The sequence below is a fragment of the Pseudopodoces humilis genome, chromosome 2, assembly GCF_049639895.1.
Source record: "Pseudopodoces humilis isolate 2021_Gansu_Grassland_sample_001 chromosome 2, ASM4963989v1, whole genome shotgun sequence".
Classification (NCBI taxonomy): Eukaryota; Metazoa; Chordata; class Aves; order Passeriformes; family Paridae; genus Pseudopodoces; species Pseudopodoces humilis.
The window spans coordinates 69,478,922-69,499,590 of NC_142201.1; the positions used below are offsets into that span (position 1 = coordinate 69,478,922).

The 20,669-nt window shown below is 39.0% G+C and overlaps 1 protein-coding gene across 3 annotated transcripts in view; it reads left to right on the plus strand.

Moving 5' to 3' along the window:
* Nucleotides 1-20,669, plus strand: part of ATP8A2 (ATPase phospholipid transporting 8A2) — a 315,299-nt gene that overhangs the window by 147,818 nt on the left and 146,812 nt on the right. For all 3 annotated transcript variants that reach the window (XM_005516272.3, XM_088050971.1, XM_088050972.1), the window contains one exon: nucleotides 18,924-19,107. In XM_005516272.3, the coding sequence (XP_005516329.3) occupies nucleotides 18,924-19,107 (184 nt within the window). The remainder of the gene's footprint in view (nucleotides 1-18,923; nucleotides 19,108-20,669) is intronic.

Genomic DNA, 20,669 nt, shown 5'->3' on the forward strand with positions numbered 1-20,669 from the left:
ATTTCTTATATGTTTAAGATATTCTATATTTTTTTCCAAGTTGCTATATGCTGTCAGTGGTAACTGATTTCTTTTTGACTAGGAGAAAAATGTGTAGAAAAGCAGGCTGTCAGGATTTCAGTTCAAAGTGGTAAGGGGGTCATTGTGCATTATGTTTCACTGCACAAACTGCTATCCAGTCCACTGCAGTTCTAGAAGTAGAAGGCAGAGCTTTTCTCTTTCAAGAGGTTTTTAGTAGGCTATCTCCAAACTTTATGGATGACATTGCAGTTACAGCTGTTCTTTAGTGGGAAATCCATATAGAAACTTATATTTGCTGTAGTTGTCAGCTAATGATCTTAAGGCTGCTTTCCTATGTGAGTATCAGTGTTGGACCAGACCCAATCTAATCCAGCTTTTGGTTTTAAACCGTGACCAGTAGTGACTGCCTTGGGAATATGTATATAATTAGTGAATGAAAGCTCTGTTGCCAGCAGCTGTATCTCCATCTTGTTTTCACAATCGTTCATTGATCTTTTTTTGTTCATAATTTTTAAATCTTTTTCTCTGAATGTGTTTAAATTCTAATCTCAATCAGAAATTAGTCTGTAATCTCACCCTGGACAGAGGGTGTTATGTACTGTGTAGAGGAAGTATTTTCGTTTCCTTTTAAATCTCCCTGCTAATGTCATTGGATGCCATCAAGTTCTTGCATTTGAAGAAGTTAAGAATAATCATACTCTGACTGCTTTTCTTTCCCCTTTTCCTCCCCAATAAACATGCCTTCAGTATACTGACTTTTAATTGACTTCTCCAGACAGAGGGTCCTTATTTGAAAGGACTTCCACATTTTTGTTCTTCCCTGCCTCCCTTTCTTTTTTTGTTTGCTGGTCTGGTTTGGGCTTTTGGTTTCTGTCTTTTTTTTTCACTTCTCGTTCATTTTTTCTGATTGAGAGAAAAGTGCTGCCACTAAAGAGTAGGACACACAGTGGATTTGTGCATTTGCATAACAGAGAGTTGTGTAATTTATATTTTGTGGGTTTATAAAGTTGTTGCCTTTATGGTCCTAGGGGAGCAATTTCCTTACACACAGCTGAGAGTCCTAGATCCAGAAATATGATTCATTCCAAAGCCTGCATAACAACTGAAGTGCTGAGGGCCTGTAAACATATGGCTTCTAGCTGGTCACCTCCAAGGTGAGACCAGGACTGAGATTAATGAGTAGCTTTTTGCCTGAATTTATCTGAGATGTGTGAAGTAGGCCTCCATATGTGTAAATGCTTCTGAGGAATGGCTTTGGTGTGCATACTGAAGGCACCACATGAAGCAGGCTTAAGCTAAGGGTCCTCTTCAGACTGTGCAAGTTTAAAATCACAGCATTTCCTTTCCTCCTGCCTGCCTGAAATCAGGTTTAGGTAAGGTATGCTACTCATCTCCCATTGTGCCACTTGAAGAAGAAAGAACAGTGGATCTTGATTTCTAAATCCTATTCCTGTTGTTGTGTATACCAGTTATCCAGAGAGAAAAATATCTTCCTCTCCTCTAGCTTTATGCCTGTCCCTTGAAGTGGATTTAGTAATCTGTCTGTACCTAAAGAAACAATTAATTTATCCTTTTGTGTTTTGTTCATCTGGGACATGGTCAGTTAAATATAACCAGAGATTTATTTTCCTATTAGTTAAATAACTTCCAATTAGAGAGTAGCCATCGGGGAAGAAAAAAAATAGACACTGGGCTGAACCCCAGAAGGGTAGAACATAACACATTTCAGCCAGATTTTGTACTACTTCTGGCACACTTGAAAGAGTCAAACACCATTGGTTCAGGTTTGTTTTTGTGTGTGTATCTTAGTATTCTTCTGTGAACACTACAGCAGCTGAGTAAAGAAACAGAGTATTAGGACGAGTGGTGGAAAGTTGAAAATGTCTTCCCTAAAGTAATGCCACATAAGTTTGTCACTGAAATCTCTCCAGTGAAAGAATGTTGGAAGAAAGGTGAGTCAGTGAAATGGAAGAAAGAAGAAGGAATTTTAAGTAGCATAAAAAGGGAAGTGGGAGGTCAGGTTTGTTTTCTCTAATTATGATTTCAGGAGAGTAACTGGCTGCAAAATTAGTTAATTATATTGTGTTTATTGTAAACTCCTATGCTTTTTCTGAAGACTCCAGAAGTGCTTTTGCTTCATAAATCAAATTAAATCAAAGAGCTTTCATTATATTACAGAGCTCTATAAATTGATGTCACAACTTGAGAAAAACACTTTTATCTGCAAGCACTTAAGAACACTGCCACTTTCAGAACCATGCAAGACATTAGTAGCTGGCTTGTTCAACTCCTTTCAGCTTTCATGCTGACACATACCATATTGAAGACATGGGTTGTTTGTATAATACTTGGTTTGATCTTTTTTCGTGGTACTTTCAGTACTGTTGAATCAATCAAAGGAAATTATTGCTCTGTTGGGCATTAGCATACATTTAGATATTTCTGCATTAAGAGCTGTTCACAGAGGAAAAGGCTTTCATGTCAAAGGGAGAGTAAACAGTATGACTGCCGCTGCTTTGAGCTGTGCTGTTCTTTCTGACCCATGTGTATTTGAAAGCGAGCCTGTTTGTACTAACAATTATTCCATTTTGGGCCACGTTGTCATGAAAGGGTCCCTCTTCTCCCTCCTTAGTTTGAATTTTCAGTTCCTTTAGTCTTTAGCAACTCCATGAATGCTGCAGATGGGGAAAGGACTCTCAGTTGCTCTTGTGATGGTTTGCTTCATTCATTGATTAGCATGCACAGCTGAGTTAACTTCTTTAGCTCCTGCTGCATGATCTGCTGGGAATAGTAATGCTAAGACAGTTGGTAATGCTGAATATTCATAATTCGTGCATAACATGTGGATGTAGCTTCCCTTGGAAACTTTTTCACATGAACTTATGGGGAAAACCCAGTTCTACAGAGGACTGACTAATCATCTGGACCTTTTACAAGCCTCATTAAATTCCGTGAAGGATTAGTTTTTTGAATGGGTTTGTAGTGATTACTGTCAGCTACTAAATTGAGTAAAGAGCCACTTAAAATGCATCTGTGCCTCTTCTAATGTCTTACTTAATGCTGTTTTATAAATGTCACAGATAAGTAATGAAGCACAGGAAGGAATAGAAATGAATAAAAGTGTGTCTGAGATATAAATGACTGGGAAATCTTATTGTAGAAGTTAGCATTGAGTGTGATAATTATGGCCCAATGTAATTAAAAAAGGTTTTGTTCTTCTTGAACCCTCTGTGTTTTGGTCAGCCTTACTTGTAAATATATGTGACATTGCATAGATTCCAACTCAAATATATATGCTTAAGTTTCATAGAAAAATAGGGCTAACAGTCAATTTTCAGTTCTCCTACTTATTCATGCTCAGTTTTCTTAAATTGCAAGAATTAGATCTAGTTCTTATTTTCCTTTATCTAGCAAAGGTAAGGGAAAGAAACTAGAAATGTCTGTTACTACAAAGTCTTTCTTTGAGAAGCAGGTTATGATCAGACATTATGAACTAATGAGAGGACAATGTTAATTTTTGCTTGATTTGGAAATAGTAATGTGGCGAGTGCTAAAAATATGAGTGCTTGAGAGCTGACCATCTTGGAAACAACCTTTACCATGTGGAAGTTTTTGCTGGATCAGAGCAGTTTCTGTTGAGTCTACACTGGCTGTCTAGCTTTCTCAAGAGGTATGTTTATTTCTTCTGATGGATTGGCTTTTATGCCAAATGTTTTGGGGTTTTTTTTTAACTGAAAAGTCTACAGCATAAAAATAACTAAGAAATTTTATAGTGTCTACCCAAAGAGCTGTTAACTTAAAAGTTGCCAAATCTAATGTATCCACTGCTAAAATATAAAAATTTCAAGTTAAAGAAATTATGCACAAAGGTATTTATATGACTTCTATACTGGTGGGTTATTCAGGCAAGAGAAAGGGAGTGATGTGATGGTGCTGATGAATGAGGAAAAGACAAGACTGGAAGGAGAAGAATGTTTACCTGGGGAAGATGCTCCAATAACATGGGATGATGACTACATGCAGGGGAAGGAGGTGAGGTCACTTTTCTATTGCAGTGCCCAGTTATGCTGTGTCTCACTGGAGACCTTCAGCACACAAGCCAGCATGTGTGCTAAGTGAGCTTGTTTGAAACCCAGGCCTCGCTGTGTGACAGAATCACATGGGAACCCTCTTCAGGGACTGTTTCAGTCTTCTAGTAGAGAAGAGCCTCTGTTGTCGCTAAACTGAAATTTCAGGTGTAGGTCTAGGTGTTTTCAATCTGTGGCCATTAGCCCAAGAGTTTCCTTGTTGTGACAGGAAGCTCTTCAGGTAACTCTGTGTTATGCAGTAGTACAGTGTTGTTAAACTGCCCCCGACCTGCACAAGCCCAGCTGACACAACCTCCTCTTACAGGTTACGTATTTTAGACCCCACACCGTCTTAGTAATTCTCTGCTGGGCTCTTTACAGTGCTATAGATGTGTGCTGAGTGCTCACCTGTGCTGAGGAGAGGACTGATAATAGCTTGTGTCTCTCTCCTGATCACACTTGTGTCCTGGTTCACTTCCTAGTGCATGGTGTGCCTTGATCGCACTAAAGGTGTTTTTCTGGCTCACACAGAACCTGATGCCCACCATAACCAGATTATGGGCTGACCATTTCCAAGCTTGCATTACTACATGGGGTTATTCTTTTCCAAGATGTGGCATTTAATCCTCTCTGTCTGAACTCTGAGAGGCTTGTTAGCACAGTCCCTGATTTTCTGAAGGTTCCTTTCAGTAAAAGCCCTTTGCTTCCTTGTAATCCAGTCCCCTTAGTTCAGCATCATCTTCAGACCTGCTGAGGGTGTCCCTTTTGTCAGCATCTGGGTTACTGACAATGTTGAGCAGGATGGAACCTCATGGTACTGTTGCCACTTTGACACTGAATATTTGTCCTTATTCCTGTGAACTTTTATTCTATATGAAGTATGATGTATTAGTTATGTCTCTAATATGTTAAAACTGTCAGGTCCTCAAGCTAATTGCTCTGCCCTGCACCAACATGTTAATTTGTATTTGGCGTTTTATTTTTACTGAATAAGGCAAACAAAAATAAAATCTGTACTCCTAAAAATTAAATGGCAGGGCATCTACATGCTATTATACCCAAGTGCATGTTGAGAATAAGCAGTTTCTCTATTCTGTGTAAATTATTTGGATTATTTTTACATTCAGAAAATTTAGGAATTTAGTTTTATTGGCATTGAATGTGTTTTTACAGGTTTTGTAAATCCAAATTGCTAACTTTGATTTTTAAGTTACAGTCAAGTAGAGTTTAAAGGTAATTAGTAGTTTGTGATCTTGATGGTTTTCCATTATACTCATGGGAGGGTTGGTCATATAATCTCTCTCCATCTTCATGAAATGAGTGTTTTGAACACTTTCATGTTAGACTAGAGTAGCTGTGACCTCCTGGAGTTTTGTGGTTTTGATTATACCTTGAACACTGCCAGCAAACTCTTGGCAAGGCTGCTCTGACCCTGTTTGGAGAAATGGGGCGCAGAGAATTGTATAGATGTGTACGAAGTGAAATAACTTTTTAAATCTTAGTTTAATAAAAGGTAGTGCCCTAAAGATGTGTGCTGGTAGCCCAGCAAGACAGCCAAGCCTTTTTGGTTGTGCCATGAGAACTCTTATGGTGGATTCTTATATGCTGTTGTCATTACCAAAGCAAGTGGCACATCTGATTTTAGGAGGCTTGAGATCAGCATCTTGTGTATTGCCCCCAGCCATCCCCCTCTGTCCCCCAGGCTCTCAGGCACAGTTTGTTTAAAGGTACTGTGTGCATACCCTGTATCCTGCAGTGCAGACCAGCTTGTAGAAGGCATTTGTCTTATGTCTACTGAGCCTGTAGAATTTGAGCATTTTTCACGTTACCACATCTGTGTTCCACTTTGCAGTGTATCTTGAGATCTTGCTTTCCAGTTGCCAGGTCTTATTTGAACATGGGGCTTGTTTTTTACCTTAATACCTGTTTGGCTATAGGATTCTTCAGTTTGTTGTATTTGAAAATGAATTGCTGTTACCTGAATTTTGCTGATATGTGAAATATATCAACTTCTGATATATCCTAGAGAGATTTTAGTGAACTTAGGCTTTCAAATCTTAGCTTTTAACTACAAGATAAAACAAAATGTACTGTGTAAATTGACCATTGACTGCATGCTGCTATAAAAGGCATATTATTAAGTCAGGTGTGAGTGCATAGGCTCAAAGCTGTTCTCTAGACAGAAGCTACTGTAAGCTGACCTGCTTTTCATGGCTGGATTTTAAAAAGAAAGCATCAGCTTAGCTGTACTGATATGCTCTGGTACACATGGAGAATATCCTATCTGACTCACAAAAGCTGCTTTTCTGTTTCCTTTACAGCCCACAAGTTTTTCAGCATGGGCAACTCATAATTTTTCCTCCCAGGTTTTTTGCTTCTAATCTTGCTTAAGTCATGAAGAGCGTCAGCGAGTACTGTTCAACTTCAAACAATTCCTTTTTTGTCTCAGTTTTTATGGTATCTTTTAAAGGAGATGTTTCACGTGGTCTGGCTTATTTAGCTCTTCAGGTTGTAGCTGAGACTGTAGGTGACCTAGGTGTTACAATAGCAGTAAATAATAAGGTAGCTCTGTCTGATTCTTCAAATTCCATTGATGCTTGCAACTCGGATGTGGTCAAATTCACTATTGCTGTGGCACTGCTGGTCTGAAGAAGCTCAGTGCTTAAAAATCGTTGTAGCAGTGGAAGAACAACTCTCTTCTAAGGCTGATATGGTGCAGAAGTGTATGTGGAAGAAATGTGCTGTCCTCTGGCCCCAGTAATGTGCTGGTACTTCACACTGCCTATCAGTTGCCCAACAGTTCACCTTGAAAGACCACAAGTTAATAGGAAAGGGCTCATTATAATGCCTGCTGAAATGTTTCAAAGCTGGTTTTCTGTCCAGGCAAGAAGGTCCTTTAGGCAAAGTCCTTCTGCCAGCTTTCAGGAGATAGTTGACATAAATGCAGTCTCTATGCTTTTTCAAAGCTTCCTATGTATAATTATTCCTGTGTCTATCATTATTGACTTAAGTAAAAAGAGTGGTGGAAGACATGATTCCTCTTGGCAACTTAGTACTAATTAAGCATGTCCTGTGATAGGTGGGGATGTGTGTGTTACCAAATGGGAACTGCAGTGTTTCATGTTCTTTCTGTAAAGATGAAAATGTTTGACATTCTGAAGAGCTGGCTCCTAGTTCTGTATTCTTAGCCTAACTCAGGAAGCAAAATCATTGGCCTAGTTTGTTATATTAAGCAAAACATTTGTGCTTTTTCTAACTGCATTCCACAGAGCATAGTCCTGAGTTAAGCTTTGTCTGTACTGATATGGGTGATACAATGGTTAGGAATATGGATGAGAAACTAGAAGTCATACGTGGAAAAGAAAAGCAGTTCTCAGAGTAGAGACACGTTCAGGAAATCAAATTTCTTTGATGCATTTTTTGTCAAAACTCTTCAAGATCCCTTTCAGTAACAGCAAGGTAGCCAGCTTGGAGCTTTCAAGAGACATAATTCTGAAGTCAACGCAGTTTGGGAAAAGAAGAGGGAATTGAGTTTTGTGAGGCTTTTCCTTGTGTGTTAAGCATTTTAGGCTGTGTATTATATACTGCTAGTAAGAACTCTAAGGAGCAAGTATTGACACTGGACTGTGTGTGTTCATCCTGGGCTGTAGAAGTACACCCTGACTGCAAAAGCTTCTGGTGACAGTCTGCTCAGGCAGTGTGGCAGAGGTGAGAATGGACTAGGTTGGCCTCCTCTAGCCCAGCATCTGCTCACACTACTGCAGCAAGTGGTGTGCTTATGCCTCGTGTGACAGCCCATGGTGTGGGGCTCCGGTTTCACATGCTCTTCTCTGCAACAGAGTCCTCGTCCTTGGAAGGTGCTTGGCAGTCAAGGGTGCAGGGGACCAATATGTGTTGTGTTCACTCTGCCATCTGTTCTAGTTTGCTCTTACAGAGGCAGCTGCTGCTTTATCAGTGTTGTTTTCACAAACCACAGGACACTTCTGTCTCTTAAACAAGCTATGTGTATATATTGAACCATGTGTTTGAGGGTTACAGATTGCCCTAGAATGTGGCTGTGTTAGTGGCTGGCCATGTGCAGAGATGTTATTACTGTATATTCTTGAAGTAAATTTGGTCACATTAACTTAGAGTATAGGTTGTGGATGAAGACTACAAAATCACTCCCTTTCCCTGGATGCTTTATTTTAATGCTGTCATTTAACCATGGGCTTAGTGAATAACTGACCGTGCTAAGAAAAGAGTGAGGAGGCGAAGGAGGAAAAATAAAGGAGTAATATTGTAAAATAGCTTGTATTGAGTCTGAGGTTAGAGGTTAATGTCAAGTTCCTTTCTTTCAGCTCGTGTTTGGGAGTAGTGAGAATGCTGTGAATGTTCTGGTGTAAGTTAATACCTAACCTGGCTTTGGACAGAGCACAGATTTAAGAGTTTACCAAGAGTGAGCCAATCCCAGTCAGATTGACTTTCAGTTGGCAGTGGCTTTCCTATATAAAAGTGATCTAATTTTTTTTTTTTCCTGTAATCTTAGTGGGAACACCCAGGTGCTCAACTTTCCTAGCTGTGGAGAGATTGTGGAAAACAGATGCTCAGTTATTTTTTTTAAAAAACAAAAAAATTTTTGTTATTTTTTTAAATAACAAAAGTTATTTGTTTTAAAAAACAGTTATTTTTTTAAAAAAATCATCTAATGATTTAGGGATTTGCATGTATTTTGTTCACTAGAGACTGAACTTAAGGGAAGGGTGAGAAATTACTTGCATTTTGGTGGTGTTGCAATGGAAAATTTGGGACCTCACCTCTCTTCCCTGGTACAGACCCTGATTTTTCAGGTATACTGATAGTTTTGAAATTGAAAGGTTCACATTTTTACAGATATGGCACTTTCCCTTTGGACAGTGAATCCTCTATATGATGGCAGCCCTGTGACGATAATTATGGGGTAAGATGCCCTGCTTCAGATTGTGTCTGTCTTGTCTGTTCCAGGAGCGTTATTCAGAGATGCTAGGCTTTTGAACTATAACATGTAGTTGCAACTTGATCATTTATATGCATTTTTATATTAAATTCCAGGAAACATTTCATAGAGAGGGAAAAAAATAAATCATGCAGAGTTACTAGAATTCAGAAGGAAGAAAATAAATTTGTAAGTGCTTGTAGCGCTGCAAAAATAGCAAACTCTATTAAATCTACTAGCTACATATCTCTTCATCTTCCTTCCATGTCTGTGTTTGTAGTTTGTTTCCTAAGTATATGATCCTGAAAGCAGCTGTAGTTTACAGCAGTAATGGTGTCCAAAGCTGCTTTATTTTATATTTCTGAGCTGTAGTTGAGTGGAGGAGCAGAGCAGCCATCAGGCTCCTGAAAGGAGATTACCAGGAGATGCAGCTTGGTCTCTTCTCACAGGTAGCAAGTGATAGGACATGAGAAAGTGCCCTCAAGTTGCACAGGGGAAGTTTAGATTGGCTATTGGGGGGGGGGTGGGGTGGGGTGGGGTGTGAAGGTGTGGTCAGGCAATGGAACAGGCTTCCCGGGGAGGTGTTTTGTTTGAGTTAGTATCCCTGGAGGTATTTAGAAGATGTGTAGGTGTGGTGCTTAGGGACATGATTTAGTGGTTTAGGGACATGGTTTTGGAAGTGCTGGGATAATGGTTGGACTTGATGATCTTGGATTTCTTTTCCAACTTTAGTGATTCTATGATTCCATGATGGCCACGTGTCTGGGGTGACTGATGCTCTCACAGTATTGCTGCTCTGTTTCTAGAGGCATGTGCTCACCCTGGCTCTTCCAATTGATCTTTTGGCTTCATCACAGGGCAGAGGCTCACTAAATGGGCTCATGTGCTTATTAATTGACATAGTGTCAATCATCACTTAATTTCATCATGTCTTGCAAAATTTTGTGAAGAGCTCTGCTATGCGAAATACACAGCTGCTGGCTTTGTGTGTGTGTCCTCAAGGTTATAAAAGGACTAATCTGTATGTTTGGCAGACTGAATTTTTTTTGCTCTGTCATTAGAAAAAGACTGGTTTCTGTGTTGCATGAGAACTGCTCAGGCTGATTAGCATGGAAATGAATGTGCCTTAATCAGCTTGGGGTGAGGGAAGCTCAAAATTAATTTATATATTAGTTTCATTTTAAAAACATATAGCTGTTGCCACTAGTGACCATTATAGTGAAAAATGCAAAATAGTCTTTCATTCAACACTGTGTTTATGCCAACTCATCACTTTGCAAATAATTTGTTTTCCGAACTAGATTTTCTGTATTTAATCTTTGCCCCATAAAGCAGACTGGGGGAAGGGCAATCAAGACAGAAACACGCAGGGAGGGATATCAAAGAGGAAGAAAATGCTGACTTGAAACTTAACCCTGTGTTCCCTGGAACATTGTGTTTATGTGCACTGCTTAATACCTTGAATCCAGCTTATAAAGAGTTTATTTCCTAACCCTTGTCCTCTGAAGATCATTTCAGTGGCAACTGTGAAAGGGAAATGAGCTGTTGAAATACGAAATGCGAGTAAGAAATTCTCTAGTGATACATATGTTTTAAAAAAAACCCCATATAATTAGCAACAACTTTTTTTTTTTTGTGATAAAAAAGATGCTAAATTAATTTGTGTTCTTCCTGTTCAGAAGACCGTATAATTCAAGGCCTTAATAATTACAAAGAGAGCTTTATATTAAGAAGGCCTCTCTAATCTGTCTAAAATTGTGCAGAAGGAACTGCTTTGGTAACCATTAAATTAAAAAAAAAAAAACTCTCCCATGTCCTGTATGTGGAAGTGTGCATGTATTTTGACTTAGAGCCCTGCTAGGCATCAAAAAATACCCTGTTCTGGATAACCTGAAATTTAGAGGTAATATATGTTGCTCAGAAAATCAAGTGTGTGACTGGCACACCAGTGAGACTGAAAAACTGGAGGAGGATTTTTTTCGTATTTATTATAAGATGAAATGAGACTCCTGGTGATAGGTGAAATAGGGTGTAAAACTCTTTAAAATTAAAAAAACTAAATTTAATTTAAAAAACTCTTTAAAATTAAAAAACTTTTAAATTTAATTTAAAAATTAAAATTAAAAAATCAGATTTCAACCAGTCTGATAAATTTGGTTGAGTGAAGCGGTTTGAAGAACTGTCTGCTCAGGAAGAAAATTAAGTATAGAAAAGTGAGACTGCAAATGAAATGACAAAGGATGACGAAGCTGAGGTTCTTACAGAAGCCAGTAGAGGTTTGGTAAGGCTTCTAGTTCTTTGTTCAAGAGATGGGGCTATAGTACAGTATTAGCAAGAGCTGGAAGCAGTCAAGAAGTAAGGATTTTGGAAGAAGGGAAGGTGAGTCAGTTCAGCGTCAGATGGCCATGTCAGGAGGAAGCAGACATTCTACCTTACCAGAAAACAGGAGAGCAAAAACCTGTGCACTTGATTAATTTAAAGGTATTTAGCACTGCAGTAATGTAAAAGAAGAGCTTCATCCTGTGAAATTTTATGACTTTTTCATGTGAACCACTTATCTTTAGTTCCCTTTACCTTGGCTGAGAAAGCGGCAGTTTTAAGAGATTAACTACAACCTTAAAAGTACATGTCTAAAGCCAGACGAATTGCACTCTAGAAGTGCCTGTTTCTCTCTGACTAAAAAGGAGTGCGGTGTGATTAGTGCAGATAGAGATGTCTCCATTGAAGACACTTGCATGTAGTTGGATGAATTCCTTTGATGCTTTTTCTGAACATTAAATTATCCCGTCAGGTCACTCAGTGCTGACTCAAAAATGTAAGTACTGCACCAGAGCCAGTCCTATGGAAGTTGTCAGCAGGGGAAGGAAGCTCAGAGAAATTATTAAATGTAAAGCATTCAGTGCAAGGCTCATTTTGATTCAACATGTGTGCTTTTGTTCACTTTTCTTCTGTGGGTTACTGTGTCATTATAAGATTATCCAAGATCTCTCAGAGCATCACGACTGCAACTCAGGTCTAACCCTTGTTTGGATGATATGTGCTTGAAATCTACAGGCTGGTGTGTGTCAGGAGAAATCAACTTTGCAATTAAGAACTGCTAAATACAATGTCATAGTAATGTTCCTTCTTTTCTGAGCATTACTTTTAGTGGTGTGTTAATTTATCTTGCTTTTTTCCCTGGGAACCAATGCATACACTTATGACAGCATTATTCATAGCTCTTAGCTTTATGGGCTGTCTCTCATCTGCCTTTTCTGCAGATGAGGTCACTGAGCTTTTTTGAAGTACTAGTATATTTTATGATAGAACCGGGTAAAATCATGTTCACTGCAATAAAGGTAAACTCTTAAGGGCCTTTTGTGTTGTATTAACAAGGCATTTCAAGGAAGTAGGATATCAATTTCATGTTTAATGTTAAAGACATTAATGTATTTGTGTTTATGTCTGTTATGGCATGGAAGCAGAAAAAGGTAATACTTGAAGCAGCTTCCTTCCTTGCCTTCCTCTTTTCACAAATGAACATCAAAAATTTAAAAGCATGGGTAAGAGTGTCTTCAGAGTATTTTGTATCAAATTGGGAGTGTGGAAAGTAAGCAATCTTCAAGAGAAATGCTCTAGTCTTCTTGTTTTTGTGGCAGGAACCTACAAAAAAAAATCCCCAGAAAACCCAACACATGTGGCAGAACACAGGAGAAAGCTGACAGTAGGTATCAAACTGTGCCATGCTTAGGTATGGAAGAGCTTGTGGGACTGCCTTTCTTCATAGTCTTGTAAGATGGTCTTGGATATAAACTGATCTCTTAAAAATGACCTAATCTTTTTCTCTATGTGTATATCTATCTTACAAATAAAAGGACTCCAGTAGGATTTACTTACTTTATTTTTATTGATCATGTATCTTTTTATAAACAATTTATAATCTCATTTGTTAGTTCTGTAGCAGAACCCTGTCTTTATTTCGTCCTTTAGATTTGAATGCAATAAATAAAATGAATTATTTTCTGAAATACTGCATTTTTATTTCTCCTCTGGGCTTATGCCCATATACTTTGAAGCATCTGCAGTGATGCAGCTGTAGTTTTAGGGCCTTATGTGAGAATTATTATTTACAGTTGCCATCAGTTGCTGTCATACATCTGTAACTGCAATAAATCCAAGTAGGCATAGGGACAGAATTAAGAAAACTGTTTATCACTTCCTGCTGACAAGATCTTGTGGAGTGTGGCTGACTGGTGTGACATAGGGATGCTCGTGCTAATTGTGTCCTTCCTATCATATTTGTGACTGCATCCATCTTGGTATATTAGATGGACTCTGGGAATAAGAGGGATAGCCTTGTAGATTGCACAGAGTGTGCAGTAAAGGAATTGATTGTTTTAAATCAGTTGAAGTACATTAAAAACTCAAAGTTCTATTGCATTCCTTGGCTTGGTTAAAATTGATGTTTTCATGTTTCTATTTCTCAGTTTTTAAAAAACTTTGGTGCCAAAATGAGTTTCTAATTAAAATGTTTGATAGTTACTTTAAAATATCACCGCTTCACTTTAGGTTTGGGGTTTCTTTTGTAGTTGCTGGGGGTTTTTTGTTGGTTGGTTTTTGTTTGGTTTTTTTGTGAAACTTTTCACTAAATTATGACAGAATTTGTTAATTCCCTTGGTTGTCCCATAAAGTATTCTTGATGGAAAGAATTGAAATGAAAGATTTTTCATCTTGCTTAAATTCTCTTAAAAGAATAAAGTAAGCCTGAACAAACCTCCCAGTGAAATGCTGAGTGGAATTGTAGAGTATCTCCAGTTTGAAGGGACCATAAGTCCAGCTCCCTGCTCCTTGCGCCTAAGACAAGGTCATACAAGTAGGACTTTTCTGAACAGACAGAACATATCAGGTAAGAATTTTGCTTGTAAAAGTTGTATTCAGGCTAAAGAAGCAAATGCAAACTAAATGCTTAAAGCCATTGGGACCTGATCTGCAGAAGTCAGTGGGAAGCCGCTGATGTCCTCGTTGGAAACCATCTGTGTTACTGCTCTCTGCTGTGCCCTGTGCTATTTTTTCATGAGTCTCCTCAAAGTTCAAGAGGGACCTTAAAGTATTTACTGATATAACAATACACGATGTTGTTACCTGAAAACTACTCACCCCCTGCCTCCTTTCACTGTTTACTTGTGAATTTAAGTAACCTAAGGATAATTTAGGTTCGAATCTTTCTGAGAATCCCTCGCTCTGGGCTGCATTTATCTCCCAGCTTTTCACAAGGTGTGGCTCTTTGTTCCCTCTCTTGCTTTTACCCATCCCATTACAAAGGAAGCAACATGTTATGAAGGTATCAGTCATTTTCTTCAGGATGAAAAGGCCTTTCTGTATTAATCTGTTAAAGGTGCTGGTAAAGACTAAGCAGGTTTGAGACTGTCAAGAACCTTCTGTTTTCTTTATTAGCTTTTGCTTTCTTAAGGGCAAGGCTACCAGCAGGAAGTCCCAGAGGTGGGCAAGGAGAAGCTCTGCTGTATGACTGGCACTTAACTTCATGTATCCCTGCCATCATCCATGGACACTTTATATTGCACAGCCAGGTGCTGAATGATAGGCACTTTATAAAGGTGAAGTCTTGACCTCAGGCTCTCTTGTAGCCTGTGTAGGCTGAATTCAGATTGTCAGGGAAAGAGTCAGAGGAGTTGTAGTACTTGAAACCTGACTTTTTTCTTTTTCTTCAAGTATGTGTAAAGGAGAGAATCAATCTGTTGTCAAGACATTTTTGAGCAGAGGCAATAAAAATAACTTCCATATAAATGAAAATGTTTTAGAGAACTCTTGAGTGACACTCAAATAACTTTTAGAAGAAGCACTGCTGTCTGACCAGGGAATAAGGAAAGGAAACAGGAATAAGCAGAGTGATGCTTTATTCATATCTTAATTCTTATTTGGGTGTATATCCAGGCAAGGCTTACATCCTGATACTTTGCAGTGAGCTCTGCAGTGAAAGCCAGGGATCTTACATCAAATAATACATACCAATTCTGTCACTACAGATTTTTTTTTTCAAATAAGTTAGTTCTTTCCTTGTAGTTTTTACTTTGAACTCATGCATTTGTCTATAATCTTTGTGAACTTGGCTATACCTGGGGCAGCTACAGTTTAATAGTACCCTGTGCTATAATCCTCAGTTTTTCCTGTAGACAGCTTATCAAATGTGCAGAATTGTACCAGAGCTCTGATCATCTGTCTAAGGGGATTAATGTCACCTAATGCAGTGTATTGGTACTAAAAAGATTATAAGGAGGCTGAGTCAGGGAGTTGGGGGAGGAGAGGTGTAAAACCCCTCAGGAAATCAGTAATCATCTCAATTTGCAGTTTTTGTAGCTAATGTACTATGTGCAACAACAAAATTGGAGTTGCGGGCTCTACTTGCTGTTGAAGTGTCGAAGAGGATGCTTGTTATGGAGCTGCTGTTGAGGAGAAGCAACTACAATCAAGCAGCACTTTGTGCTGAAACCTTGTCTTGTATTTCATCTTCTTAAACCAAGTCCATAAATATTTGTGGTATTTAAAATGCACATGTAGCTGGTAGTTTGTTTTGCCTTACTAAGCATATAGGGATGTTAAACATTAACTGGGTGCTACATAACTGTGGAAATAATTAACTTCATTTGGTCAAGACAGTAAAAGCATACTCTGTGTGCATTTTGTAGCTGATAAATGCATTTTTATAGAGACATTCCCTTGACTTGCCACATAATGGGTCACTAATGGCAAAGTTCACTTAAAATCTGAAACCACACCTACACTGCAGGCACGGAAGTGAACACAGGCTGCATTAGCTTGGTTGACATGTCCCAGCTAAACTGCACTAGAACAAGCTTGAGCATCTCTGCCACATTCTGGTCATGTCTGAAGTGTCTGTAGGCAAGCTGCTAGTTTAAAGTACGCAGTCAGAGATGCTGTTCACATTTTGTCTTTTTTCCTTCCCCGGCTCTTTCAATCATATTTGAAAACAGGGTGCTTCTTAGATATTTCTATCGCTATGTAACTGAAAAGTAATTGAACATAAGTTGAAATTCCAAGAGATGTGTATGTCTGAGAAGGCTGTTAGCAGATATGTGCAGCACTTCGCTGTGAAGAAGTAATTGCTTGAGGGGACTGCCAAAAGTATATGGTCCTGTGTACTGGAGGTGCCCCTGGGGCTGGTAATGGGGGTCTGTGCACTTATCAATCCAAACCCTCCACAGCTGGCCCCAAGTCCCTCTGGTGTTTCCATTTTATGGCTGGAAGTCCCTTTGATTCTTTGCTCCATGCTTTAGTATTCTATTATGTGAGTACTGGGGGAGAAGGAGGAGAGTGTGTGTGTGCATGTATGAGAGAAAAGTTAAAATTTTGTGTAGATGATACTCAGAGCTGATTTATAATTAAAAATCAACACCTTTTGTGCTCCATAGGTTGGTGTGTTGGGGTTTTGTGTTGGTAATTTAACTGGGCCTCTACAGTGCCGAGTGGTGTTTTCACTGCCAGGAGTGCTTAATAGATCTATCCAATGGTATTAAGTAAATTTTATGGTTTAGTCAACTTTTTCCTGTATTTGGCTTTTAGGATCAAGACAGCTGCTAGACTTCTCAGGTGGTTTAGTTCATATGTGAAGTTTGAGCTTAGCAAGTTTCTTTTTCCCCAAATTACTCATCAAGTTATTTTAAGAGTTATTTACTAAAAAAGCACCTATTTAGGTATTTACTAAACAAAAGCAAGGCCATAAAGCATAATGATGAACAAGATAACTGTGATTTTCTTTTTTTTTTTTTTTGATCAGCAGTGATCCAGATGGGTGTATTAAACAGCTATTTAAGTTGCTCTCACAGGATGTAAACTCTGAAAAAAAATGCCATGCAAAAAACCTGTCTCCTGTATTCCCTAAGCTCCCTATTCTCCCCTTATTTTAATAGTAAAGCTTTTAGATTTAAGTTACTTTTTTTTTTTTTTTGAGTGGTATGTGGCTGACTTGAGATGTGGAAAAGTTTTGTCTAAAGCTTTATTTAAGGAAATACAAAATAATTTGGATCTTTAACTAAAACTGATGGTGAAAGGAATTAGAGTTGTTTGTACAGATGGAGTTAGAATGGAAATATTTAATCTACATGTAGGTATTTCCAAAATACCCCATATGATTTGGTAACCTGATCTACCTTTTCATGACAAAAGGGCATTTTGGATGTCTTATCCAATTTACAAACCTAGTCCTGAGTATTTTTCCACTTTTGCCTGGTTTAGACTGGTTCAACTCTGAATTCCATGAATTTTTATTGACTTGAAACTGATACAAAATGAGAAAAGAATCAGGTTAAAATAAATCTGCCAGTAAATCTGATAAGGATTTTCAGGTATCATGGAGTCAGGCTTTTGTTTTTGAGCTGGAATTGAATAACATCATCACTGAGATCAGAGTTGCACCAGCACACAAGACATATGTGAGATCAGGAAGTGGCCTTGGCCTTGTGCTTTCTGATATGACCTGTCAGAGGTTGGAAAGATGGCTTGGCAAAACAGGGAGGTCATCTGGAGGAGGGAATAGAATTATTAAGGTTGGAAAAGTCCTTCAAGATAATTCTATCTGACAGGTCCACCACAAGTCCTTCAGTGCTGCATCTACACTTTTAAATATCACTGGGGATTGTGACTCTACCACTTCCCTGGGCAGCCTGTTTCAATACTGGTCAGCCTTAATTTTTTCCTCACATCCAATCTAAACCTCCTGACACAACTTGAAGTCATTTCCTCTTGTTGTTATTGTCTTTTACCTGGGGCAAGACACCCCCACCTCAGTACCATCTCTTTTGTGGTGGTTGTAGAAGGTGATTAGGTATGTACCCCTTCCTCTTTTTCTCCAGGCTGAACAATCAGAGCTGCCACAGCTGCTCCTCATAAGAGTTGTGCTCCAGACCCTTCCCCAGCTCCATTGTCCTTCTCTGCACATGCTCCAGCATCTCAATTGTTTTTTCTGAATTGAAGGACCCAAAACTGAATTCAAGGTGTGGCCCCACCAGTACTGAGTACAGGGGGACGGTCACTGCCCTGCTCCTGCTGGCCACACCACTGCTGATCCAGGCCAGGATGTCATTTGCCTTCTTGGCCACCTGGGCAACTGCATCACGTTCAGCTGATGCCACCAGCACCCCCAGGTCCTTTTCTGCCAGGCAGCTTCTCTGCCAGTAGTGCTGCTTGGGGTTGGATCTAGCACTTGACCTTGTTGAACCTCATACAACTGCCCTTGGTCCATCCATCTAACCTGTCCAGATCCCTCTGCAGGGCCTTGCTGCCCTCCAGCTGAACAATAACCTCACCCAACTTGGTGTTGTGTGCAAACTGACTTAGGGTGTGCTCAATCCCCTCATTGAGAACACTGATAAAGATATAAACAGAACTGGTTTAATAATAAAGTAAGCCTGCGGTATCTTTTGCAAACCTTGGAAAATGTCTCTGAATGTATTTATGGTCTTTCTCCTTCTGGATGGTGATGACAGGAGGCAGGGAAGCCTGCATTGTTGATCTGTAAACTGTCATAGTTGAAGAGGAAACTCACTTCAGTGTTCCCAATATAACACCACCAGTGTTATGTCAGTTAGGAGGGGCTGGGTAAGGTAAACAAAGTTTTGAAACCTTTCATATAGATTTGGTCTCTTTTGCATCAACTATCAGCAAGTAGGTAAATGTGAAACTGTTTTTAAAGCTATTTTTTCTTCTTCTGAAATAGTTTGGCATGGGTTCTGAAGCTTAGTTGTTGAATAAAGGAACTTCCCAGCAACTGCCTTTGATTACTTCTAAATGTAGGTTACAGCTGTTCTTTTGGGAAAGGCACATAGCTCAGCATGTGAGAAACTGACACCTTTTTCTCTCCTTTTCAGAGTATCTCCTCTACAGAAGTCTGAAATAGTAGACATGGTCAAGAAACACGTCAATGCCATAACACTTGCCATTGGGGATGGTGCCAATGACGTAGGAATGATCCAGACAGCTCACGTTGGAGTGGGGATCAGTGGTAATGAGGGCATGCAGGCAACCAATTGCTCGGATTATGCCATTGCACAGGTCAGAAGCAAGAATGAACAACTGCCGTATCATCTTGTGAGAAATGCACTGTGCAGCCATGTAGTGCTCGATTGACTTCTTCTAGCCTTCAAGCTAGAAGTATCTCTGATTGTTTCCTTTTCCAGGCAGCTGTCTAGAACATATTTTGGATATATTTTGGGGTTTGTTATGATTTTGTATTCTCCAGGGCAAAGCTCCACCTCTCTTCAAAGTTTTAGTTTCCTCCTGACACTGTACAATATCTTGGTTCTTCAGTAATCATGGGGAAGCAATTTCTGTGATGCTTGTGTTAATATGCTTTTAAGTAGCTGATTTGTCTTGGTGCAAACTCCTCTCTTACTATGAGTAGATACTATAACCAGGTGTGTGAGAATTTGGCTGTTTGGCAGTTCCTAATTTGAGGTGTCTCCTCTATCTTTATTTCCCTCTGTCCTCTGTTTTGCATTCAAGAATTGATCAGATCATTCTAGAGAGCTGGCCAGTATTTTCATTTTTCACGTTATTTTGAACATTATTTGGGTAAAGTGCTCCTAAACGAGTTCATCACATTCAGAACTGATTACTTCAGCTAAAAAGAAGAGTTAAAAGCCTTTTTTGTTTGTTTGTTTTGCTGAAGAAACCACAATTTAGAATCAAGACTTTGAAAGAAAAATCAGAAAGGAAAAAGATGCTGCAAAAGATTGCTGAATATGCTCTGGGTACTATTTACACTTGAGATACTCTATGTGTTTGAGACTGATGCAGGGCAAAACCAGATTGAGCTGACAGGAAGCAGAGACAATCCCTTGTCTCTTCAGTGATCAGAGCTTCAGATGATGTTCCCTTCTGGCAGGGTGTAGTCAGATTTGTTTTACCAAGTAACATGAAATATTACCATCTTTTGATAGGTTCCAGTGGCAGGTGAGGTTTTGAAAGGGCAGGAATAATGCTGCTGTATGCACAGGTAACTGTTTATTGTGTTAAACCTACTGAGAAGCAAAGTGGCTGTCTTGTACTTCTGCTCTGTTCTGACCTCTGATGAAGAACATTCAGTTTCGGGTTTGAAAAACTGAGACCTTTCACTATTTTGAGAATTTTAGGCAGCTTTACCATGTTTTTCTGTCATAAACAGTAGCATATTCCAAATATATATCAGTATAGGAACTGCCATAGTCATTGTCTCCGGTATTTTGTAATGAGTTTAACGTTTTTAATTTCAGTGGATCATATATAGCTTCTGCTGTATAACTTAATGGAACGCTCTTTACTTGGACTTCTTCAGATAATTTATTACTTCTGCTTTAGTAACTAAGCCTAAGCAGCAAGAGTTTTGTCCATAGAAGGCCCTACATATGTAATTCCTTTTGTGTTGCAGTAGCGTTAAATCTGGATAAGTAATTCCACGTTCACGTATTGCTTCTGCATTAACAAAACCCCCTGTATTTCACTTTAGTGTTAGAACATGGAAGTTGCTCTTGGTTTAAATTCCAGTCAACAAGGACAGTATTACTGACAATTACAATGAATCGTTTTAGTTCAATTTGAAATAAAAGCTGGTGACATTGGCACAGAAATGCAGTGTT